The sequence below is a fragment of the Ursus maritimus genome, unplaced genomic scaffold (genome assembly GCF_017311325.1).
Source record: "Ursus maritimus isolate PB19 unplaced genomic scaffold, ASM1731132v1 scaffold_14, whole genome shotgun sequence".
Classification (NCBI taxonomy): Eukaryota; Metazoa; Chordata; class Mammalia; order Carnivora; family Ursidae; genus Ursus; species Ursus maritimus.
In genome coordinates this window covers 59716448-59741056 of record NW_024423786.1, presented here as the reverse complement: position 1 = coordinate 59741056, position 24609 = coordinate 59716448, and the positions used below count along the sequence as shown (strand labels likewise).

The window sequence follows — 24609 nt, the reverse complement described above, 5'->3', positions numbered from 1 at the left end:
AGTCGCCCCCAGACACGCACTGGACCCATCTCTTGTGGCACGTGGGCATTACTTTTTGGACTCCAGCTGCGCCTCCCCAACCCCCCCATGGGTGGCAAGCTGTGTTCGAACCTAAATTTTGCGGAGGGGGTTGCTGAAAAGACAGTAGGGAAAGTGGGGAGAGGAACCCCCACGTTCAGCCTCACACCAACAGCTTCCCTTTCCTTCGAGAAAAGACCCTCTTGGGCTGGGGGGGCAAGTCCACTTCTTTGTTTCTGAGCATAAAGAAGAAAATAAACCTTTTAATAGGCAGGAGTGTCCGTGTCTTCTGTGCGGGCTTGAAGGAGCAGACAGGTGCCCATGTGGGCCTGTGCCCTGGGGGCTGAGCCCCCAGCCAGCCTCCTCGACCAACAGCTTCCCTTTCCTTCGAGAAAAGACCCTCTTGGGCTGGGGGGGCAAGTCCACTTCTTTGTTTCTGAGCATAAAGAAGAAAATAAACCTTTTAATAGGCAGGAGTGTCCGTGTCTTCTGTGCGGGCTTGAAGGAGCAGACAGGTGCCCATGTGGGCCTGTGCCCTGGGGGCTGAGCCCCCAGCCAGCCTCCTCGCCGGGCCCAGAGGTTGTCAGTGAATGTCCGAAGCACTGGGCTGTCGTGTGCTCCAAGGTAAACACTGAAACTCGATTTGCTCAGTCCAAACTCAAGGGTACAGTTGGGTAAAGCCACAGCGTCAGCTGACGCACTCACAGGGGAACCGGCCGCTCACTTCCCCATGGCCGGCCAGAGCGGCCTCTTCCCCCTTGCTGCTGACACACGTGACCGGGTGGTGACCTGCTGTGGCCGGGCGCTCGGCTCTGGCCGCCCAACCCTGGGGCTCGGTGGGAGCCCCACCGCAGGCCTCCCCGGACAGAAGCCGCAGGACATTCCGTGGGGCCGCAGGGAGTCACGCCTGTGCAGGCAAGTCACTGCGAGTTCTCGGACATTCATCAGGCACTCCCAGACGCTGGGCTGCGGGTGGGAGCGACACTCCACGGACACAGCTCACTCCCCCCCCACTCCCACTCCTGTCACCCAGCCTTTGTCTCCTGCATCTTGTAAGGCTCATTCATTCACTCCATCGACAGCCCGCTTCCCAAGTCCCTATTTTGTACCAGGCATCATGGAGGGACACAGCAGTGACCAAAGCCACCATTAAATCATTCCCTAGTGACCTAATGACATTATCTGTGCTCCAAAGGAGAAGTCCAGGAGCCAGGAGAACGTGCGTCAGAGAGTGCTGACCTAGGCCGGGGTTTGGGGACGATTTCCCCGGAGGGAGGGGCCTTTGAGCAGACAACTGGCAGATGAGGACCGGGTTGGAACATTCTGGGTGAGGGCAGGAACAGGACAGAAACAGCAAGGCCAAGTAATTCCAGATGGGGCCGGGGGGCAGTTCCTACGGGCCTGTGGCCTACGGCGCCTGACATCTAATTAGACCGTTGTTTACCCACGGATTTAAGTGCTGCCAAGACACCAGTGACCGTGCTCGGCCCTCCACAGCAGCCCAGCCCGCACACCCTGGTCTTTGCCACACAGGGGCACTGCCAGCATCACTCCGAGTCCTGTGAGCCTACTCCCCGACCGCCCAGCTCTCGGCCCACGGGGCTTGGAGCTCAGCACATTATCAGGTGAATCAGAAGCCCCGGGAAGGGGGGCAGCGCACGATAAACATGCCCCGTCCTTGGCTCTGCCTTCCCAGATTCCGATCCAGCAGGTTCCAGAAGGAATCCGCGCACCTGTGTCTGGAATTAGCACACAATCTGAGAAACGATATCTTTTTCTTTTTTTTAAGCTTTTTATAAAATTTTTAATGTTTTTAAGAAGGTGAAACATGCACATGGCGTAAAGAGAAAAAAATCCGAGCTGTATGCAATAACCAGTGAAAAGAAGGCTCCCCCTGCCCCTGAACCCCAGCCTCCCACTTCTCATTCCCAGCAGCGACCAGTTTCACCAGTCCCGTGATCATGCTTCCAGAGATCCTGCCGGGACTCAGTCATACCTATACGAGTGTTTGTCTTTTTTTAAGTTTTATTTATTTGAGAGAGAGGGAGCAGGGGGGAGGGGCCGAGGGAGAGGGAGAGAGACTCTCAAGCAAACTCTGTGCTGAGCATGGAGCCTGATATGGGGCTCGATCTCACGACTGTGACATCATGACCTGAGTGGAAACCAAGAGTCAGATGCTTAACGGTGCGTTCCTGTCCGTAGCGACACGCACTGACCTTCCTTATTCTTTCAGTGAGGTCACCTTCCATTCCCTGGATGGCGTGCATTTTTACCCGTCTCCTGCCGAGGGACGTGAAGGAGGTCCGCTCTTCCGCTAATGCAAACACCAGTACAGTCCTTACCCCCGAACATATGCCTTTTTTGCACACACGAGCCATCTGTAGGACAAATTCTTTTCTTTTTCAGATTTTATTTCTTTGAGAGAGAGTATGAGTGTGAGTAGGGGGAGAGGCAGAGGGAGAAGCAGACGCCCCGCAGAGCAGGGAGCCCAAGGCGGCGCTCCATCCCAGGACCCTGAGATCCTGACCTGAGCCGGTGGCAGACGCGTCAGGGACGGAGCCCCCCAGGCGCCCCTGGAGGACAAATCCTGAAAAGCAGCCTTGCCGGGTCCTCAGGATCGTGCCAATCTAGCAGGTGAAACGCGGCATCATCTGCTTTTAATTTGCATTTGTTTGACTATGAGTGAGGATAAAACCTGATTTCTTGGGGTACGTTTTCTTAAAATGTACTCTGCGGGCTCTTTTTTTGCTAAAGAAATTAGCCCTTCGTCATATATTTTGCAAATACGTTCCCGGTTTGTCACTGTCTTTTGAATTTGTTTCTAGGTTCGTATTTTTGGGGGCAATTTCTGGGGTAAAAGGTTTTGGTTTTGGGTTTTTTACAGAGGTAAGATTCACGGAACAGAAAATCAACCTTTTTTCTAATTAAATTTTTTTTTGAAGATTTTATTTATTTATTCGACAGAGAGAGAGACAGCCAGCGAGAGAGGGAACACAAGCAGGGGGAGTGAGAGAGGAAGAAGCAGGCTCATAGCGGAAGAGCCCGATGTGGGGCTCGATCCCACAACGCCAGGATCACGCCCTGAGCCGAAGGCAGACGCTTAACCGCTGTGCCACCCAGGCGCCCCCCCTAATTAAATTTTTTTAAATCAACCATTTTAAACTGCGCAGTCCGGGGCACTGCATACATCCACAACGTGCCGCTGCCGCGTCTGGTTGCAAAGCGTTTTCCTCCTGATATTTTTAATAACTCATTTTTTAAATTTTAAGGTAGACCATCGTAATCACTTTCATAATGGCTTCTGGGTTCTTTTTGTTGCCAAGCTCTCGGGCCTTCTAGTTCCTGGCAGTTTGGCGCTTTTCTTTCCACACTGAACTTGGAGCCCACCCTACCCCCTGCAAGGAGCTCAGCTGCCCCTCCTTTCAAACACCTGCTCTCAGACCCCAGCCTGGGCTCCATCCCACCGCCACCCTGCCCGCCCCGCCCGACACAGGGCTGCCAAGCACCGCCACAGAAAAGTCACACGACACAAGTGGACGTATTCATTCACTCAACAAGTAATTTTTAACACATCCTAGGTGCCAACACTGGGCCCTGGGCACGCATTCAGGGCCGCTGCCAACCTGTGGCCTCTCACTTCGGCTGGGCCCTCAATTCCGGACGAGCCTTTGTCCCCCTCCATCTTCCTGGCCACCTCCCTCACCACCTTGCAAACCTTCCTCCCGCTCACAGTGACTTCTCTTTTTCACAGAGATCAGGCTTCGAGGGACAAATGACTTCAACTTCCACCTCCTACCCACAAACACCGACATGGATCCCAATTCTCTATACCACGAAGGTCAAGCCGCCTCCTCGTGTTCAAAGCTCATCCCTCCACCTGCGCTCAGATCTCTCCCCTCCCACCTCCTCTGAGTCCCTGATTCAGCCCACCCCCCCCTTTCGACCTCTGTCTCTCTCTACTGGTTCTTCCTCCATGGGGCATAAACCCACGCAAGTCTCTTCTACTCAAGGAAGGAAGGAAACCAAAGACAAGACACTCCTCACACTTAAGTCTCTTCCACAGGAAGAAAATCTCTACTCATTTCCTCTCTACCATGTCACTTCCACTTGTTATTTTCAAAGTCATACATGCACATAGTGTAAGGAGTCGGACAATCACAAGGCCTGTACCCCATCCCTCTCCGACTCCCTTCTCCTGAGAGGCAGCCACTTTCACCTCCTCCAGGTGTCTCTTCTTGTACTGACTCCATATCCCCAAACAACGTGCTCCCTTTGCTACTTCCTGGTTTTTGTCTGAAGCACCCTGGAGCCCCCACTATGCGAGGAGAAGCCTGAGCTCCCTTCGGCCCCTCTCCCCCACAGTGGAATACTTTCCCTCCTGCCCCCGGCATCCCATACTCCCAAGAGAACAGTAACCATGGAGGTCAGCTCAATATTGAATATTTACACTTCCATGCCTACACGTAAGGTACCCAGCGTTGTCACGCGGTACATCGATGACCTTTCTCTTCTAGCGCCAGGCTGTCTTCCTCAATCACCGTCATTTTAAGAATCTGTTTATTCTCTGAGTCCATCCCTAACTCTGCCCTATACTCTCCTTGGAAGGTCTACGTATCCTTTCGATACGTTCACTACGAAACAGATGTTCCTGTCTTCCATCTCCGTGAAGAAATCCAGAGCCGTTCTAGACCTGCTCCAGGGCAATCTCGATGTTCTTCGTGCCTGTCACCCTGCATCCCCCTTCACCCCGTGTTCTCGTTGCCCTCTCTGCAGTGCCCAAGGCCTCCCTCACTTTCTGGATCCCACAGCTTCCTCTTGGGGGTCTACTTCTAAGAACCTCCTGAGAAAGGGAACTCGGTATAAAATTTGCGACCTCTGGACATACCGAAATGTCTTTATTCCATCTTCGTTCTCGCTGTTGTGAGAGCCCACGTCTCCCCTAAAATCTCTTCTTCCGTGGTGCGAGGGCAGGAGCTGGCCACCGAGGTAAGCACTGGCTTTCCCAGCACCCCGGAGCTGGGTGAGACCATGCGACTGCTATTCAGTGGAATGTGAGTAGGGATTACTTGGGCTACTTCCTAGGCAGACCTCTGGGCCGGATGTGCCTCCTCCACGTTTCCTCTCCCCTCTCGCTGCCAACTATGGCCCAGGGATGGCAGTGAGCCAGTCCCAACACGGCACCCGGCACTGCCCCGGAGCAGTGTCCCTCAGACGTTACTGTGCATTCAGACCACCTGAGCTTCTTCAAAAGCAGATACTGATTCAGAAGATGTGCGCGGGATCCTGCAAGTCTAGCAGCTTCCAGGTAATGCCAGGGCTACCGGCCTGCAGACCACATGTTGGAGTACAAGGCCCTACAGGATGGCAGGGCTGCTCCGCTGGCCTTGATCTCCGGCTGACCCAGGAGCGTGCTTAACTACCCATGCTGGGCTGTTCTACCGGGGAAAAAAACTTAGTTCTATGTTGTCGAATCGTTGCATTTTCAGCCCTCATCCTAGCACAGCTGGAGTACAGAATTCCAGAGTGGAACAACTCAGGAAATAAACTTTCATTTAATCCCTATTTTCTTTCAGTTCTTTCTTTGAAAGTTTTTTTTTTAATTTATTTATTCATTTAAGTAATCTCTACACAACTCACTACCCTTCCGACTGAGGCAGTCAGGCACCCCTAATCTGTGTTTTCAATACAAATTATTGGGGCTCAAACTCACTACCCTTCCGACTGAGGCAGTCAGGTACCCCCAATCTGTGTTTTCAATACAAATTATTGGGGCTCAAACTCACTACCCTTCCGACTGAGGCTCAAACTCACTACCCTTCCGACTGAGGCAGTCAGGTACCCCTAATCTGTCTTTTCAATACAAATTATTGGGGCTCAAACTCACTACCCTTCCGACTGAGGCAGTCAGGCACCCCTAATCTGTGTTTTCAATACAAATTATTGGGGCTCAAACTCACTACCCTTCCGACTGAGGCAGTCAGGCACCCCTAATCTGTCTTTTCAATACAACTGTGCCCAGGGCGGGGGGGGGGGCTTCCATGGCAAAGACCCTCTGTTTTCCATCTTCAGCAGAGAAACCTCCAGTAGTCCGATGAGTTGGGGTTGAGTGGTCGCACAGATGTATGCATTAAAGGAGAAGATCTGGGGGGGGGTCTAACTACTTAAAATAATCCCCTTCATTTTGGTATCAACTGCACCCCATTGTACATGACGCTACTAATTTAAGAGTAAACAAGTTGCTCTTAAGCTTTCCCCATCGCTGCCTTCACTACCATTTCACTACTAAATCAGTCACCACTTACCCTTCTGTCTTCCAGCTTCTATCTAAAGTTTTGCTATTCATTCCTCTCTCTCTCTCTCTCTCTCTCTGACCCCTTAATAAAATCCACTTGTTCTTTTATTAGAATTTTAAAAAGGAGTGAAATTAAATGCTAGGTCCCTCGAGCTGAACTGAAAGTCTCCATTCCTTTGCTAACCTTGTGCCAACCACCTTCATTCCCCACCTTCCAGAAGCTGTCCGGATTGACCTTTCCAAAAAAGGCAAACCCGGCCATAACACACATCTTGAAGATCTTTCAAGGGTGCCCAAGGGCTTTCAGAACAAGGTCCAAATTACTTAGCTTGTAAGCCTTTTCCTGGTCTGGCTCCCACTCCAGCCCCGCCGCCGCCACCGGTCACTCGCTTGGCTCAAACTTGAATCCCTGGCTGTACTCCCTCCCTGGCCCCATGCACTTGCCTGAGCCGCTCCCCTTTTCCACTGCAGCCTCTCGTCCACCTGGTTAACCCGCAAGACTCGGCTCTAGCAGCGCTGCGCCCAGACTCCTCTCTCCGGGCTCCTGCAGGTGCACCCTGCGCTCGCCTCGGAGCAAACGTCGACCTCGCTGTCGCCTGACAGTCCATCCCATTCATGCCGCATCCCCAGATCCCGCCGCGTAACCGGCGACCAGAAAGCGAAGGGGGGAAGGCTGAAAGGAGTCAGCTCCCGGGACATGTTGCGAAGCCTGGGTGTCAGAGGCGCTCCCGCCCGGAAGGAACAATGGAACACTCACCGAGTCAGCCTATCCCCCAGGCCCGACGGACGGCGGAGCGGGGCGGGCAGGCAGGCAGAGCACCCCAGAGCTCCCACCATCATCACTCAGCACCAGCAGCCGCGCAGGCACTTCTCGTAGAACACATCAAATCCAGACCCCAGGAGTGTCGCGAAGGCGGACAGGTCTGAACGACCTCGGACTAGCGAATGAATGCTTCACTACCGCCTCTTACCACAGGTGGTCGCGAGGTGGCGGCGGCGGCGCAGACCAGGGCATGCGCACGGCACCCTGGGAGTTGTAGTTCACCAGGCTAGGCGGCGCCGGGCATCCTGGGAATTGTAGTCGCAGCCCCCGGGCGCGTCCTGCGCANGCGCAAACCGACAGCCGCTTCCGGGCTCGAGTGTTGCGCTTCGGCGCGGGAGAACCCCGTGGAGGGGGGCGTCCCAGAGTGGCGATGGCTACCTACAGCCTGGCGAACGAGAGGCTCCGCGCCCTGGAGGACATCGAACGGGAAATCGGCGCTATTCTCCAGAATGCAGGTTCGGGACACGACGGCCGGCACGTGCGCTCGCAGCGGGGAGGGGAGGGACCCCCGGTGCCCGCGAAGGGACGGGCTCTCACGTGGGGCAGCCGCGGCCCTCTCCGGCCAGCCCTGGCCCTCTCTTCGCCCCCGCAGGTACCGTGATCCTGGAACTGTCCAAGGAAAAAACCAACGAGCGGCTCCTGGACCGGCAGGCGGCGGCCTTCACGGCGTCGGTGCAGCACGTGGAGGCCGAGCTGTCGGCTCAGATCCGCTACCTCACCCAGGTGTGTGCGATGGGAGGCGCTGCGCCCGCACCCCGCTCTCCGCCTTAGCCTTAGCCTTGGCCTGCGGGGATCCCCGGGGGACGGAGCTTTGGCCTTTGGAGCGGTCTGGGACCTGGCCACACCAGCGAGCACCGCCCACCAGCGAGCCGGGTGACCTTGGCAGAACCCCTCCCTTCCAGGGTCGGCTTCCGCCTCCGGAGGGAAAGTATTACAGGCGGCCTTGCAGGCTTCACTGGCCCGCATCCCTTGAGCTGCTGGACGGGGAAGTCCTGGGAAAGGACTCATGAGCAGTGCCAAAGCCACAAGACTGTGCACTCGGAAACTTGACCTGACCTCAGGGGCTTGAAGTGGCAACGTCCTGAGAAAAGGGACAGGGTTGAGAGGGTTCTCAAGTCTTTACAACAGCAAACAGCCTTCATTAAGTTTTACAACGTGCCGGACACGGCTTTATCTAATCCTTCCCCAACTCTAGGAAGTAGTTACGGTTACCCACACTTTACAGATGAGGTTAACAAGTTCGGTGATTTGCCCTGGGTCACCCAGCCACCTCCCGTGTGCCGGGACGGCTTCACACTCAGGGAAGAAATGAGACCAGAGACCTGATGCTCGCTGGGTTTGGGGAGCTGGGCAGGGGAAGGGGTGCGTCACTGACGCATCTGAATGTCCTGCAGGTGGCCACAGGGCAGCCCCATGAGGGCTCCAGCTACTCTTCGAGGAAGGACTGTCAGATGGCCCTGAAGCGAGTGGACTACACTCGCCTCAAGCTCAGCGATGTGGCCCGAACCTGTGAGCAGATGCTGGAAAACTAGGCCAACCAGGTAGAGCAAGAACTTGGAGGAAGACACCCCAGCACCGGGGACAGAACCTAGAGACCTGTAGGGTGGGAAGTCGGGGCTGCCACTTACAGGCCCTGCTGGGCAGAGTATATGCAGACAAAGGGGCAGAAGCTGGGGACGGAGCCACCCAAAGACCAAGCCGGCCCTCGATGCCCTGGCTCCTCAAGCAGGGTGTTTCCTCAGGTGCACGACACAAAAGTGCTGACAAGCTCAGACAGAGTCAGACACCCAGTGCGTTTCCTCAAACACTCCGTGTCCCTACCCCCGGCTTCTCCAGACTGGACCAATGAAGACACATTCTTCTTCATTGAAAGAGACAAAAGAAGAACTAGGGATTTTAATAATAAAAACAGCAATGAAAGCAAGGACCTCAGACTCTCACTGGAACATATGTGGGTGATATGCGGATTGAGGAAATAAAACCAAACTGCATGGTCCCTGCTGGGGGCGGGGGCAGGCCTACAGTGGGTGTTCGGGGGAGGAACAGCTGGTGTGTGAAGACAGACTGGGACAAGGGGGCGGTGGGACCCTGAGCGGAGGAGCTGAAGCCAGGAACCATGGTAAGGGGGCAAGGGCATGAGGCCAATGTTTGCAGAAAGAAGAGTCAATAAGTATAAAAATAATCTTTAGTAATTAAACACATAATTTGTTTAAGGTATTACAGTGAAAGATAGATTTTACATTATAGCACAGGAAAAAACCCAGATAGAGTCTACGAGAGGGCAGTGGCTGGGTATTTGTATATTAAACGTCAGATAGCAATGGAGTGCCTATTATGTGCCAGGGATTATCCTAATGCATTAATTAAAGGCATAGGGAGCTGAATAAATCACGGTGTCTACCCTCACGGTTTCCACTGTTAGCTCAGGCGTTGGAGTCCGATGCCATGGGTGTGTAATGAAGCTGCAAATCTGGAGAAGACAAGGAAATTAAGGTATCAGCTCTAACATTAAGGAAAGGGGGGAATAACTTGAGCTGGGGAATTAGACCCCAAAACATCAACCATGCAACCTAGTACAGAGTAAGCGCTCAGTAAAGATTTATGAATTAAATGAATGGCCCCCACCTTCCTCCACAGGTTCCTCTCCCCCTAGCCTGCCCTAGCTTATGTTGCTCCAAGCCCTGCCTGGCTTTGAAGGTCAAGTACGGGTCCCTGGGCCTGTGATGGCTTCCCTCCCTCGCTCCCTATTCTGTTAACGTCTCTAGCTGACTCCTCTCACGGCCTGTGGTCCACGGTGCAGACAGCCTTCATATCTGTCTGGGGCAGGCTTCCAGCCACATAGGAGCTACTGGGGGCAGGATCCCTGCCAAGGAGGCTCTGAGTCTCTGGGAGAGGGGCCCAGAGGTCCAGCTCACCTGGAGAGTGCTGCAGTAACTGCTCCCTCCTCCTCTTGCACAGCACGTACAGGAGGACGATGGTGAGAAGGAAGACGATGGTCAGGAGGGACAGCACTGGCACCATGGCTGAGGTCCCAGCCGAAGGCCCCACTTTTTCTTCCAGCTGCTTCTGCCTCTCCCCAGCCTCAGGCCCAGCCCCCAGACCATGGCCCTCAGTGGATGCAGCGATTTCATTGGCGTGGGTGAGCTTTTTGTCCAAGGATGGAGCTCCTGCTGGAAGCGTGGGCTGCACGGTAGACTGCGAGGCAGGTGGCAGGTACGTCTGAGCAGGGGAGCCCATGTCTAAAGGTGCCCTCTGTGTGGGCTCAGGAACCTGGGTGCTGGGAGGACGTAAATGCTTCTGGGGGGTCGCACTCCCAGACTTAGCGTATCCACATTCTGGAGAGGCAAGAAGTAAGGAATCAGGGCCATGAGATGAGGGGACCAGGTGAAGAACCAGTTTGAGCAGAGGGGAGATAGTGGATCAAGCTGAACGTCGAGGTAACAGCTGAAGGCCTGGAGAGGAAGGCAGAGGCGGAGGGGAGAGGGGGGTGGAGAAGGAAGTGAGCAGACCACAACAGGGAAGCACTGGGAAGGGCATGCCTTCCGAACAGGGAGACCTCCGTGGGAGTCCTGGCTCTGCCAGAGTCACTGCGTGACCTTGGCCCTTGGCCCGTGACCTCCCTGGGACGCCTTTCTTCCAGCTGTAGACCAGGTGCAGGGAGAATTTTCCTACCAAGGGCCCCAGGCACTAGGAGGCTTAAGTGCGAGCCCGCATGTAGGTCTCCAGCCCACAGAGCAGTCTGCACGCCCCGGGAGCCACGCAAGACAACTTCCACTGCCACACGTCAGAACGGGTTGGGTATTTATTTTAGGAGAAAAAACAGAGCCCGTGCGTCAGCGCTGTGACTTCACAGGTGTTACTGCTTAGGACAAGCTGCTGGTTGCGTTTGTCAGAAGTGGCGTGTGTACGCATAAGAATTTGTTCGTCTTACTTTATGTTAAGTTTTACCTCAAAAAAGAAACAGCAACAATAAAGAATTGAACTCAGTAGTGCACATGCTGAAATGTCTGGCGATGAAGTCCGGTCATGCCTGCAGCTAACTTGGAAATGCATGAAACAATAAGGTGGGGGCGCCGGGGTGGCTCAGTGGGTGAAGCGTCTGCCTTCAGCTCAAGTCCTGATCCCAGGATCCTGGGACTTAGCCCCGAAGCTGCTCAGCGGGGACTCTGCCCCTCCCCCTGCTCATCCGCTTTTTCCTCTCTCAATATCTTTTATTTTATTTCTTTTTTTAAGATTTTAGTTATTTATTTGACAGAGAGACAGCCAGCGAGAAAGGGAACACAGGCAGAAGAAGAAGCAGGCTCCCAGTGGAGGAGCCCGATGCGGGGCTCGATCCCAAGACGCTTAATGACTGAGCCACTCAGGCGCCCCTCAAAATCTTTTAAAAACAATCGTGTGGATTGATGACGGATAGGATAGACAGATGGGCGTGCACTAAAGCAAATATAGTTAACATGCTGTAAAACTTGATTTTGTAAAATATAAATTACATTTGCTGTATTTTGTACCTACCACAGAAAAGACATAAAATACAAATATATAAAAGCCAAATAATGTAGAATCTAGGTAGTGAGCCTGTGATGTTCACTGAACAATTGTTTCAACTTTTCTGTAAGTCTTTACATTTCCATGGTACAATACTGGAAAACAAAAGTAGTGCCTTGGTTTCCAGAAAAAATACTAAGTAAATTAGAGCACAGGAGGAACTGGCAAAAATCACCACAGTGATGGTGAGTGACATTGGGTGAACAGGGCCTAAAGGGGGCTTTGGCTGGCACCAGCTACAAGAAGAACTCCAGGTGTCATGGGGAGGCAGCCGAGGCGAAGACGATTGTAAGGGGGAGACCGCTGCCCTGGAGGAGGGGAGAAGCCCGTACCTTTGCGATCAAAGCAGCTCATCAACCGTTGAACCCAGGAATCTTTGCTGCCCCCACACACACTCCGGGAGTGTAGCTGGAACCTAGGGAAGAAGACCGTGGTCTGAGCTCTTTCCTTCCTCATTCCAAAGATGTGAAGTCACTGCCAACTGCCAGTGAGCCCTTTCTGCCCAGACTGGGAAATTCCCAGGTTGGTGGAAGAGGGAAAGCAAGGTATGGAGAACGGAATCCTGGGAGGGGGCTAGGTCCCCCCAAGATTTCCAGTTGGAGCCGCGAGGGTCCTGGAGGCCCCCAGAGGCGCCGCCCCCCCAGCGCTCGGTGAGATTACCTGATGTAGGAATTACAGCGATCGTAGGCTCTCAGGTGTTTTCGGAGATGTGCCAGGAACTCCCCCGTTGTAGGGGAGCCGGAACGAATCGCCGTGTGGCAGTAACAACTGCCGATGACGCTGCCCTCGTTGCCATGGCCTGAGGGGGCACAGGTGGTCAGCACGGGGGCTCCCCCGCTGTTACTGCGCCTCTTCCCTAGATCCCGGATCTGAACGCCGCGCCCAACGCACACATCACACCCCAAACACGTTCTTACCACGGCCGGGACCCGGGTGTCCCCCAGCCTGTCTCCTGCCCGGGCTGCCTGGGGACCCCGGCTCGCCACTTACTCAACGTAATCCCGCGACCCTCGGCGCCCCCTGCCTCCATCCCGTCCGCGGACTCGGGGACCTGGGAGCCAGCCCGGCCCCAGACGAACCTGGCGGAGGCAGCAGCACCAGCAGGACGAAGAGCGTGAGGAACCAGGCGCCCCGGAACTGGCTCATCTCGGGGGCCAGGCGGGACCGGGGCGCGGCGTCCAGCGGCTTCGTCCCGGGCCCGCGGGAATGCCGGGCAGCCGCGGTCGTCGGCGCCGAGTCCCGGCCGGGGTGGGGGGGGTGCGGCGCGAGCTGGCGGCGCTCTCCTCCGGCGCTCGCACCGTCCGAACCGACAGCGCGGTCGGTACTGCGGGCCCGAGCGCGGCCGCCGTCCGCCCGCCCGCCGCCGCGGGGAAAGCCCGGGAGGCGGGGCTCTGCGCCCCCACGCCCCCGCGCCCCGCGTCTGCCGCGGACCGCGCCGAGAGGGGACGGCCGGGAAGGTGCGCGCAAAGCGAAACGCGAGCGCGGTGCTCGGCGGGGCGCGCGGTGCGGGCGGCGGACCGACTGACTCAGCCCGGCTCCGGGCCGCCACCCCGGCGGCCCCAGGTCGGGCCCCTAGGCCAGAGGACTTGGAGGCGCGGCCACACTGCTCCTTCCACCCCCACGGCGCTTTCGCTTCCCCGACCGGCGCCGGCGCGCCAGGACTCGGTCACATGCCGGGTGATGTCCCCGGGGAAGTCCGCGAGGGGCCGCAGAGCCGGCCCGGCCCCCTCCGCGCGCGCCTCGGACGCACGGGGCGTGGCCACCCGGGTCGCGGGCTCCGGCCGCCCTGACGTCACGGCCGCCCCCCAGCCCCGAGGTATTTACCTTCGAAAAGTGGTGGCGGCTGCAGGTACCGGAGTAGTGGAGCGGCCGGGAGGGGCTGGGTCCGCGGGGGCTCCCCGCCGAGCAGATCCAAGCCGAGGGGACGCTGCGGCTGGGCTCCGGGTCGCTCTTCCACACCCTACGGACGGATCCACAGTAATCCCTCCTCACCAGTCCCCTCCCCGTAGGATTGGCCCTTCAAATCTATTCACAATTCAAACCCTACTTTTGAAGGGTTGAGCCGCAGATTGTGAGCCCCAAATACCATCTCACTCCTGACTACTCATCTTAAACCCTGCTCACCCGCTTCCAAGCCTAGTCCCCCCACCCCCGTTCTCACCCCGAACTCCCACCCTTAGCCCTGAAAATTTGTCTCAGCTGCTAACACTCGTCCAGAGGTCCCGCCGTAAGTGACCCTCAAACCCACCCACCCCATGTTGTGACCCCGGCCCAAACCCATCCCTATCCTCTCCCTCACCATACATCCCTTCCTCTGCTCAGTCTGGGCCCAGACCCTGTGCCCCTGAAGACATGGAGTTTGTGTCTGGATACCGAGATGAGTTCCTTGATTTCGCTGCCCTCCTGTTTGGCTGGTTCCGAAAGTTCGCCGCGGAGCGTGGGGCTGTAGGGGCCAGCCTGGAGGGCCGCTGGCGCCAGCTGGAGGCTCAGATCAGAAGGCTGCCCCAGGACCCTGCCCTTTGGGTGCTCCATGTCTTGCCCAACCGAAGCGTGGGTATCAGCCTGGGGCAAGGGGCAGAGCCAGGCCCTGGACCAGGCCTGGGGGCTGCCCGGTTCCTGGGAGATGAGCCCCCACTCCACCTGCGAGACCTAAGCCCCTATGTCAGCTTCGTCAGCCTGGAGGAAGGGGAGGAAGTGGAGGAGGAAGAGGAGGAGGAGGAGGAGGAAAAGAATGGAGAGGAGGAGGGTGCCGGCATGGAGAAGGTAGACCCAGAGGACGATGGCGAGCCAGCCCCCACCAGCAGGGAGTCCCCCCAGGAAGCAAACCCTCCAGGGGAGACAGAGGAGGCCGAGCAGGAGGCAGGAGGCGGTGAGGGTGGCTGCCGAGAGGACAAGGCGGAGGACGAACCGGGCCCTGAGAGGAGGAAGGGGCGGAGAAGCGGTAAGAACCCCGGGCTGGGCATTCTGCCCTTTGGAAGACCTCCTCTACCAGGCAGCCCATTCAGGAGTCACCATCTGGTGGCCTGCAGGCCAATCTGGCCCGAAAAGGTGTTTTCACTGACCCACTGGGAAGTTCCAACAGCAGGCCCACACTCTGCATGGCCGCAGACCCCCCGGCATTGTGCAGCAGGTGGCCCCTTCCGAGGAGGCATACCCTCTCTACCTGGTCCCCTCTGTTCACTTAGTTGACCCGCGTAAGCCCCTGTAGGCATGCTGTTCATACCCCGGACCCTGACCATCTTTGCTGCTCCCCGCCCCTGACTTTTCCCTTCTTCCCTAGAGGCTACCCCCCTGCACCTTTCCTGCCTCTTACTGGTGACCGATGAACACGGCACCATCTTGGGCATTGACCTGCTAATGGATGGAACCCAGGAGAGTGCCGGCAAGGGCTCAGGGACCGAGAACCTGGCTCCTCGGGCCTATGCGCTCCTCTGCCACAGCATGGCCTGTCCGATGGGCTCCGGAGACCCTCGAAAGCCCCGACAGCTCACCGTGGGAGATGCCCAGCTGCATCGGTAAAGAAATCTGGTATCTGAGGTTGGGGGAGATTGAGGGATCTGGACTCCTGAGCCCTCCAGCCTGACAGTCTCCATCCCCATTCAGAGATTTGGAGAGTCTGGTCCCGAGGCTGGGAGTGAAGTTAGCCAAGACCCCAATGCGGACATGGGGTCCCCGGCCAGGCTTCACGTTTGCCTCCCTCCGGGCTCGAACCTGCCACGTCTGTCATAGGCATAGCTTTGAGGTGAAGCTGACACCTTGGTGAGTGGCCTGGAAGATGGAGGAGAGGGAGGGAGACCCCCAACACTCAGGCAAGCAGTGGGGGGGGGGGCAGCAGACAGAGTGAGGGTCCGGGGAATCAAAGGAGGGAAAAAGCAAGGTGTTAGGAGCAGAGTATACAGAAAACGATATATGGGCAGCTGTAGGCAAACAGCAAACCAAGGAGCTAGAGGGATGAACGCCGGGTGCCTGCTACCCCCTGTGACCCCAGCCCCCAGTGCAGCGCTGTCTTGTACTGTGGAGAGACTTGTCTCCGGGCCGACTGGCGGCGATGCCCAGATGACGTGAGCCACCGGTTTTGGTGCCCAAGGCTTGCAGGCTTCATGGAGCGGGCCGGGGAGCTGGCGACTCTGCCTTTTACCTACGCTGCAGGTACCCCAAGGCGACAGGGCATCAGCACTGAGACGCGGGTTTGGAACTGGGGCTGGGCGCCTGGGTACAGGGAAGGGGAAGCGTTTGAAGAGTAAGGCCTGGACGCTGGGGATTCAGGGCCGGGGGCTAGAGCCCTGGGGCTGAGACAGGCACTGGAACGGAGGAGTGCGAGCCTGCGTCCCTGAGAGAGCACCGGGGATTCGGGAACGGGGTGCAGGCACTTGCTGCCCAGGGCCGCCAGTAACTGGGGACCATAAACAAATCACGTGAATGTTTAGAGCCTCAATTTCCTCATCTGTCTGTAAAATGAGTATATTCACAAACGCTAAAACCCAGGGAACTGTGACAAGGATTCTGCGAGCTCGGTGCCTGTTACACTGTAGACAGTCGGAGACGGTCGTTCTCTGTAGGACTAGAACCAGATTCAGACCCAGGGGCCTTGAGAGAAACTGAGAAGAGCTATAGTCTGGGGTCCTAGCCACCAGGCCCTGAAACCCTCCCCTCCTCCCTCTCCAGAGGTGACCAGTGAAACCTTCAACAAGGAGGCCTTTCTGGCCTCACGGGGCCTCACTCGCGGCTACTGGACCCAGCTCAGCATGCTGATTCCAGGCCCTGGCACCCCCAGGCACCCCAGGGGCAGCACGCCAGCCCTCAGCCTTCTTCTCAGTGGTTCGTGGGGCCTCTCCTCAGGCATGGGCCCCTCAGCCTAGAGGGAAGGACGGGGGAGAAAACAGTTGTCCCGGTCCTAGATAATGCCTTCAAATACACACCCAACTCCATCGCCACCACCAACCACCACGGCCACTTCAGGCCTTTCCCAAATCCTCAAGGTACTCACCCCTGCCCACCCCATCCAGAAGCCCCATCCACAGGCAACCTCCCATTTCCCTTGCTGCAGCTCTAGAAGCAAGAGGGGGATGCACCGGGTGGGGGTCTCCCTGACCCCAGGATCCTCTTCTTCCTTCCATCCTTTCAGGAGATCCCTACCAGCTTCTCCAGGGGGATGGGCCCGCCGTGATGCCTCCTGTGCCCCCAGATCCACCCAGGGCCCTCTTTGGTGAGCTGGAGGGGCCCCGAGGGAGCTAGAGGTAGGGACAGAGACTGGAGGGCCAGCAGTCTGAATGGCTGAGAAGAAGGGGGCTATTAGACCGGAAGGGGCTGGGGTCCAGGCCGGGGCCAGGGACCCCAGTAACCTGCTCTCCCCAGGCTCATGGCAGGATTACTACACGTGGAGGGGCCTCAGCTTGGACTCCCCCATGGCCGTGCTTCTCACCTACCCGTTGACTGTGTATTATGTCATCACCCACCTGGTGCCCCAGTCCTGTAAGGAGAGCAGAGCCTCAGGGCCGAGGGCGGCAGGGAGCTGGAGGGGGACAAGAGGAAGGGAGACCATCTTCTTAAGCGGCTAGCTTCTCACCCAGTCCCTGAGCTCAACATCCAGAACAAGCAGTCACTGAAAATCCACGTGGTGGAAGCCGGGAAGGAGTTTGACCTTGTCATGGTGTTTTGGGTAAGTCCCTCCAGGACCGGAGGTTGGGCATTTGGGTGTGGAGCTGGCTGTGGGGTGGGACCCTGATCTGTCCTCTCCGTCCTTCAGGAGCTCTTGGTCTTGCTCCCTCACGTGGCCCTGGAACTGCAGTTTGTGGGTGACGGCCTGCCCCCCGACAGTGACCAGCAGCATTTTACCCTGCAGAGGGTGAGGGCTGGGGGGGCTGCGCTCCTACCTCCTGCTCTCCCCTTGTCTAACGTGCTTCCCAGTGCCCTAACTTCCAGTGGTTTCTCCACTCCGCTTCTGCCTCCCCAGGATGGACCAGAAGTGTCTGTCCGTCCTGGTTCCGGGGTATCCGCGCGGCTCAGCTCCAGCACTAAGGAGAAGGGGGGCCGCAGAGACCTGCAGATCAAGGTGTCTGCACGGCCCTACCACCTGCTGCAGGGGCCCAAACCTGACCTGGTTATCGGTAAGAGCCTGGGGTAGGATTGTGGAGACCTGGGAGAAGGCCGTGGGCGACAGCTCCCGCCCACTCTCCCTCGGTCTGCAGGATTTAACTCTGGCTTCGGTCTCAAGGACACTTGGCTGAGCTCGCTGCCCCGGCTACAGGTGGGGGATGGGCCAAAAGGGACCTGCTCCCCCCTCCTGCCACACCCCCACCCTCCTCCTCCTCCGAAAGCCTCTTCTTCCCACCCTCTGCCCCAGACCCGGGGCGCGCCCAGGGCCCTCCTGACCCTGTCTGTCTGTCTGTGTGCCTGCCTCGTGCCTCTCCCCCTCCCGGTCTGTCTGGGTCCCCGGTTTCCACCCCCGTCTGAGCCCCTGGCGCCTGGGGAGGGGCTGGGCGGAGGCGCTGCTCCGGGAGTCAGAGGCCCGCGCCCACCGCAGTCCCTCCGAGTCCCGGCCTTCTTCACCGAGAGCAGCGAGTACGGCTGTGTGATGGACGACCAGACCATGGCGGTGGCCACGGGAGGGGGCACGAGCCCCCCGCGGCCCAACCCCTTCCGCTCCCCCTTTCGCCTGCGAGCCGCCGACAACTGCATGCCCTGGTAAGGGTTCGCGACCCCCGCAGGGTCCTTCGCCCTCCGGGGACCCCCACGCCCCCGCTACCCCCGCCCCTGCGGGCCTCGACCCCGCGCACACGCCGCGGGCTGGATCCAGCTCCGGGGACCCCGCCCGCTGGCCCATCCCCAGGAGCGTGCTAGGCCCCGGCAGTCCAGTCCAGTCCAGTCCAGTCCAGTCCCGTCCAGTCCCGTCCCGTCCCGTCCCGTCCCGTCCCGCCCCGCCCCGCCCCGCGGAAGCCCCGCCCCTGACGGCGCCACGCCCCCTCAGGTACTGCAACGCCTTCATCTTCCACCTGGTCTACAAGCCCCCGCAGGGGAGCGGTTCCCGACCGGCGCCCGGGCCCGCGCCCCCGGTCCCGACCCCCGCCGCGCCGCCCGCCCCCGCCCGCAGGCGCCGAGGGGAGAAGAAACCCGGGCGGGGGGCCCGCCGGCGCAGGTGAGGGCTCAGGTGTGGCCGCCCAGCCCTCCCCCAGAACGCCCCCGGAGGGAGAACCAAAACGCGCTCGGCCCGGGGAGGCCGGTTGGCTGCGCTCGCAGAGGTAAATTAAAGTACTTGTTTGAAACCACTGAGTCGGAACCTCTGGTTACACACCCATAACCGGGTCATTAAACGTGGAGGGGAGAAAAGGATTTCGGGCTGACTCACTTTCCTCTAGCTTCTTGCAGCCCCTCGACGGCTGTCCCGTCTTCCCTGCAGCTCCGACTCCGACCCTCCTTGGTGATACCAAACCCCCGATGTATGTGTGTAAGTCAGCCTCGGCCCCAGTAACCCTCAGGGACCTGCCCCCAGGCAAGACGAGATCCAGAACCAGAGAGGGGTATCTCACTAGCGGGCAGGGGAGGCGCACGAGCTCCTAGGGGCACACAGACCTTGGTTTAGGGGAGCGAAAGGGCCCCAGGCACCCAGCCGTGGGCCATCCTTGTTTTGTCTCCACCCTCTCTCCTTCCTCACACGCCATGAAGAACCAGCTCGTGCTGAGTCACACTGCGAACATCACTCGAATCCGTTCCTGTCTACTGTCGCTGCCCACTCAGGGTGTCAGGCAGAGAATTCCTTGAACAGCATTACTTCCCTGCTTCAATCCCTCCAGCGACTTTCCTCCACTCTTAAAATCCCCTGAGTGTGGGCTGGGTTCAGTGACTCAGGAAGTATAGAAAGGGAAGAGTGGCGGAGAAACTTGGCAGACGCCACCTTAATGAAGCGATGAAGGTTAATGAACGTAAGTCCCATTGACATCATGTGCTCCCTGACATGTTGCAATGAGAAAGGCACATCACCTTCGTACTCTTCCCCAAAATCCATAACCTCTGACCGTGAGAGAACATCAGACAAATCCATACTGTGGGACAGTCTGCAAAACCTGGGGGCTCTCCTTCCAAAGTGTCAAAGTCACGGAAGGCAAGAAAAGACCAAGAAACAGACAGACTGGAAGGGAGAACGGACACATGACATCTAACTATGATGTGGTCTCCTGGATTGGACCCTGGGGCAGAAAAAGGAGTCGAAAAACGGGAGGAATCCAAATAAAATCTGTAGAGTTCAGCTAGTGGTATTCTGTCGATGTTAATTTCTTCGGTTTGATAAAAACACGCTATGGGTATAAGATGGACCATTAGAAGAAGCTGGGTGAAGGGTCTACGGGAATACTCTAACTCACTGTAACTCGAAAACTCTTTCAAAGTACAAAGTTAAAAATCAAAGTACAGACTCCTTAGTATGGCTTATAGGTTCTTCTATCCCTTTCTGTCATTCTCTTCTATTTTTTTTTTTAAGATTTATTTATTTGATAAAGAGAGAGAGAGCATAGTAGGCAGAGTGTCAGGCAGAGGGAGAGGGAGAAGTAGGCTCCCCTCGGAGCAGGGAGCTGGATGCAGGACTCGATCCCAGCCCCCTGGGGTCATGACCTGAGCCAAAGGCGGACGCCCAACTGACTGAGCCACCCGGGCGCCCCTGTCTTTCTCTTTTATTATGAATATTTTAGCGTCTAAGTTTCCAAATACACACAAAAGCCCAGAGACAGCATCACGAATCTCTATGTACCCGTCACTCAACTTCAACAATTATCAACGTTTTTCTCATTTTATTATCACTTCTCGGGAATCTGTGATACAATGAGACACATGTATATATTTGGTCTGTCCAGGTTCCCGGCACAAGAGCTCCTGAAACACTTGGAATCTCCTGAGTGAAAAGGGTGATAGGAGAGTGTCTTGGGTTATTCATCACAAGCCCTTCCAACCACATCTGAGTTTATGCTAATGAGGTGACCCTAGGGGGACCCCTATTTAACTTCAGGTGGGGGCCAGTTGCTAGGAATAGTGTGAGTAGAGTGCTGGAATTTTCACCCCACTTTTCAACCGCCAGGGAGTGGCAAGGGGGCTGGAGACTGAGTTAATCACCAGGATTTCATCAATCATGCCTACATAATAGAGCCTCCATAAAAACCCTCTCACCGATGGGGTTCAGAGAGCTCTGAGTTAGGCTCTGAGGGTCGTGCAGCTGGGGAGGGCAGGGGGGGGCTCCAGCCCACCCTACCGCCCACCCCTTACACTGTGCATTTCCTCCAGTGCCTGTCCCTGAGCTGTGTCCTTTGTAATCAATCAGTAACAGGAAACTGTGGTCCTGAGTTCCATGAGCCGTTTTAGTAAATTACCGGACCTGCGGAGGGGGTGACGGGAACCCTCATTTGTAATCAGTTGGTCAGAAGTACAGAAGGCCCGGGACTTGGGCCTGGCATCTGAAGTGGGGACGGCCTTGGGGGGTTAAGCTCACTCTGGGTACTTAGTGGGAGACTTGGCCAGAGAGTAGAACTCCCCAGCGGCAAAGCACCGCTGGCCAAGCAATTTCCCGCCCCACACGCCGTTACCTGGACAGGTGGAGAATTGGTTGGCGTGGGGGGAAAAACCACACACACACACACACACACACACACACACACACACACACACACACAGAGCTTTGGTGTCAGAATGCCAGTAGTAAAAAGAGCTAATCATAGTGTCAGAAGTGGGCTACACTGGCCTGGGCCCACAGAAAGCTGTGGTCTGGGAAGAGCAAGGAGGAACGGTAGGGGATGAGGAGCCTTACCTTCCTGGGTGGCCACGTGACCGCTCGCGCTGGGGACAGCAGCAGCACCGCACTCTGTTACCCAAGGTAAAGTGACCAGTGGAATTTAGAATTGGACCCAACTCCCAGGGAGCTTGTTCCCCCACTGCCTACGGAAATGCAAGCTAATAAGAAAAAAGGGAAACACGCCATCCCTGGGTGATTATCTGTGATGGCTAAAATGAGATTTAAGAAGAGTTCTGGTTTGGGCTTTGGTGCTAGACGGAGCTCAGATTTTGGTCAGTCTAAGCTTCGGCCACTAGCCTCAGAGATGGCCATGGAGTGAGCAAGTATGCTCTGGTCCCCGAGAGGGCTGTCAATGTGGGGGGCCTCAGTATGAATAACATAAAACCCTCCTCTCTCCCCTATTACTCAGAATACTCCACGATTTTGAGAAGCACCGTGCCAGGAACTGGGACAAAGACCAGATGCATATTATTCTATCACGAGATCCCTCCAGCTTCTTTCCGGAGCGTGAGAGAACACAGCCCAGACACCTGTTATCTCACTTACGTGCATCTATAATTAACAGGGGCTTGTAACAAAAGTAACCACCGTGCCCAACAAAAATGGCAATCACTCTTCAATATCGTACAACACCCAGTTCACATTCAAATTTCTTTGATTATCTCAAAGATGCCTTTTACACCTGTTTTGTTCCAAGAAATAAACAAGGCCCACACGTGGCTTTGGCTCCTGAGTCCCTTCAGTCTCTTTTGTTCTTTAAGGAATTCCCTCCCTTTTCTTTCTTTTTGGTTTCCGTGCCACTGATTCGATGAGAAACAGAATCTTGGTTCTGTAGAATCTTCCTCATTCTGGATCTGGCTGATGGCTTCTTTGGGATGTTTTTTGGGGGAGGGGGTGTGTGTGTTTAATTTCCTTTTCTCTTGCTTAGCTCCTGTAAGCTGGTAATCAGATCTAGATGGGAAGACCCTTCTACTGTGGTCTGTGCCCACCTCCGCAGGCCGATCTCATGCCACTTTCCACCCCCTCTCTACCCTCCAGCCAGACGCCTCTAAATAGACACCAAGCCCTCTCATCGTGGAACTTCCCCATTTTCTTGCTCAACAGATGTCGTCTCAGCCTAAACATCACTTCCTTAGGAAAGGAGAACTTCCCTGACTCCCTGATAAGGGTAGATGCCCCCCTGCAAAGCCCTCCGAGCGCCCTGTACATCTCCTATGACCATAAAAGGGAAGCCCAGGTCCCTGGTGAATTGAGGGGAAATAGAACTTTTTTACCACTGCCTTGGCCAGAAAATAACCTTTCCCTGAATTCCTGGCATCTACGGCATAAAAAGTAGGAAAGGACATGGTTATCTCGAAGAGGCAGGATGACTGAGGATTTGCCTGCTTACGAGCTCGCAGTGCTTGTGTAATAAAAATGTTTAATTTACAAATTGCTGCCTTTAATAATTCATTCACTGAATATTGAGTGAAGGCAAGCAAGGCTTTGTGTGGTACTTAGAGAGGTGAGGGGGGAAAACAGACAGACGGGGGTCCCTGCCTCCGTAAAGCTTACGGTCTGCGGCAGGGGTCGGTAAGACGCGGCCTCCAGCCCAGCCCAGCCCGCCGCCTGCTTTCCAATGAGCGTCAAGCTAAGAAACTGAAAGAAGATTTTGTGATGTGAAAATTATATGAAATTCAAGTTGCAGTGTCCATAAATTTATATAGAAATAGAGCCCACAGCTATTTATTTACGTATTGTCTGGGGCTACTTTCGTGATACAAACAGCAGGGTTTTGAATAGTGAACTTGTGACAGAAACCATATGGCCCTGCAGAGCCTAAAATATCCGCTAACAGGCTCTTCGTAGAAAAAGTACTCTGACCTCTGGCTAGGGCAAGATTTTCTTTTCTCTCTCTCTCTCTCTCTCTATTTTTAAAGATTTTATCTTATTTATTTGAGAGAGAGAGAAAGAGCACAAGCAGGGGGAAGTGCAGAGGGAGAAGCAGACTCCCCGCTGAGCAGGGAGTCTGACGCAGGACTCGATCCCAGGACCCCCCAGATCATGACCTGAGATGGAGGGAGATGCTTCACTGACTGAGCCGCCCAGGGCAAGATTTTCAAAACGCAGGGGCGCCCGGCTGGGTCAGTCGGAAGAGCACACGACTCTTGAGCTCGGGGCTGTGAGCATGAGGCCCCCAGGTTGGGCATAGAGATTACTTAAATAAATAAGTAAACTTGAAAAAGAAGATGTTCGGGGCGCCTGGGGGGCTCAGTCGGTGAAGCGTCTGTCTTCAACTCAGGTCATGGTCCCGGGGTCCTGGGATTGAGCCCCGCATCGGGCTCCCTGCTCAGCGGGGAGTCTGCTTCTCCCTCCGCCTGCCGCTCCCCCTGCTTGTGCTCTCTCTCTGTCAAATAAACGAATAAAATCTTTTAAAAGAAAAAAGATTTTCAAAATGCACATTTATGAGAATTTGTGTGGGTCATAAAGTCAAAGTCAGCCTCAAACAGCGTTCTTTTTTTTTTTTTAATGAAATAGAATAGAATGCAACTATTAGGGGTATCCCATGTCGTGAGAGCGGAGATTATTTCATGAGACATTTCGTTCACTTTCATCTACCATACGTGCTCGTATGTGCGTGTGTGCTGCATCATGACATGAAATGTAGTCTTTACTGGAGACCACGGTCAAAACATCTGAGAGTCACGGGCTTGGAGGGAGGCCTGGAAGGCACGGAGAAGTCACCGGGAAGTTCTCGTACAGTGTGATTGGTGTGAGGATGAAAAGTTTCAGACTCTTAGAGACACAGAGGAGGCACTTAAGACAGCCTTGGGGTATCAGGGAGAGCTTCCTGGAAGAAAGGACATCTAAGCAGTGACCTGAAGGACAAGTAGGAGTCGGCCAGGTAAAGAAGGGAAAAGATGGTGATAGCATGTGCAAAGGCCCTGGGGCAAAAGTAAGTAAGGTGTTTGGAAAAACTACAAGCAGTTCAGTACCGTTAGAGTTTAGAACGAGATGAGGCTTTTTTATCCCCATCCCTCTCCATCGTGTCACACCTCCATTTTCCCTGAGCACTTATCCCAGTTGCCTTATTATTTATTTATTTACTTTTTTTTTAAAGATTTTATTTATTTATTTTTTTTTTTAAAGATTTTATTTATTTATTTGACAGAGATAGAG

General features: G+C 55.8%; 3 protein-coding genes and 2 long non-coding RNA genes across 6 annotated transcripts; 4 read left to right on the top strand and 1 right to left on the bottom strand.

The window, feature by feature from the left end:
• Positions 1-3048: 3048 nt before the first annotated feature.
• LOC121102610 lies at positions 3049-5580 on the top strand. The gene is made up of 2 exons (XR_005834727.1): positions 3049-3856; positions 4624-5580. It is a non-coding gene; the product is annotated as an uncharacterized LOC121102610 (long non-coding RNA).
• A 1829-nt stretch (positions 5581-7409) lies between these two features.
• On the top strand, positions 7410-9057 carry LOC103660344 (mediator of RNA polymerase II transcription subunit 11). Of its 2 annotated transcripts, XM_008687943.2 has the most exons (4): positions 7410-7588; positions 7726-7856; positions 8528-8674; positions 8876-9057. In XM_008687943.2, the coding sequence occupies exons 1-3, from the start codon at positions 7504-7506 to the stop codon at positions 8663-8665; spliced, it is 354 nt and encodes a 117-aa protein (XP_008686165.1). In that variant the 5' UTR covers positions 7410-7503; the 3' UTR covers positions 8666-8674; positions 8876-9057. The 2 variants fall into 2 exon arrangements, with proteins under 2 accessions (XP_008686165.1, XP_008686164.1); XM_008687942.2 differs by having other exon boundaries at positions 7411-7588; positions 8528-9057.
• Positions 9058-9304: 247 nt separating this feature from the next.
• On the bottom strand, positions 9305-13935 carry CXCL16 (C-X-C motif chemokine ligand 16). The gene is made up of 7 exons (XM_040628321.1): positions 13931-13935; positions 13503-13638; positions 12758-13250; positions 12339-12477; positions 12011-12093; positions 10049-10468; positions 9305-9603 (listed from the first exon to the last, which is right to left on the bottom strand). Exons 1-7 carry the CDS (start codon positions 13933-13935, stop codon positions 9557-9559), a joined length of 1323 nt encoding a protein of 440 aa, XP_040484255.1. The 3' UTR covers positions 9305-9556.
• A 47-nt stretch (positions 13936-13982) lies between these two features.
• On the top strand, positions 13983-18817 carry ZMYND15 (zinc finger MYND-type containing 15). The gene is made up of 12 exons (XM_040628209.1): positions 13983-14619; positions 14959-15193; positions 15282-15437; positions 15667-15827; positions 16344-16496; positions 16804-16884; positions 17034-17150; positions 17249-17337; positions 17425-17523; positions 17632-17785; positions 17867-18362; positions 18646-18817. The coding sequence occupies exons 1-12, from the start codon at positions 14031-14033 to the stop codon at positions 18815-18817; spliced, it is 2502 nt and encodes an 833-aa protein (XP_040484143.1). The 5' UTR covers positions 13983-14030.
• Positions 18818-18830: 13 nt separating this feature from the next.
• LOC121102414 lies at positions 18831-19920 on the top strand. The gene is made up of 2 exons (XR_005834500.1): positions 18831-18916; positions 19034-19920. It is a non-coding gene; the product is annotated as an uncharacterized LOC121102414 (long non-coding RNA).
• The last annotated feature ends 4689 nt before the right edge of the window (positions 19921-24609 follow it).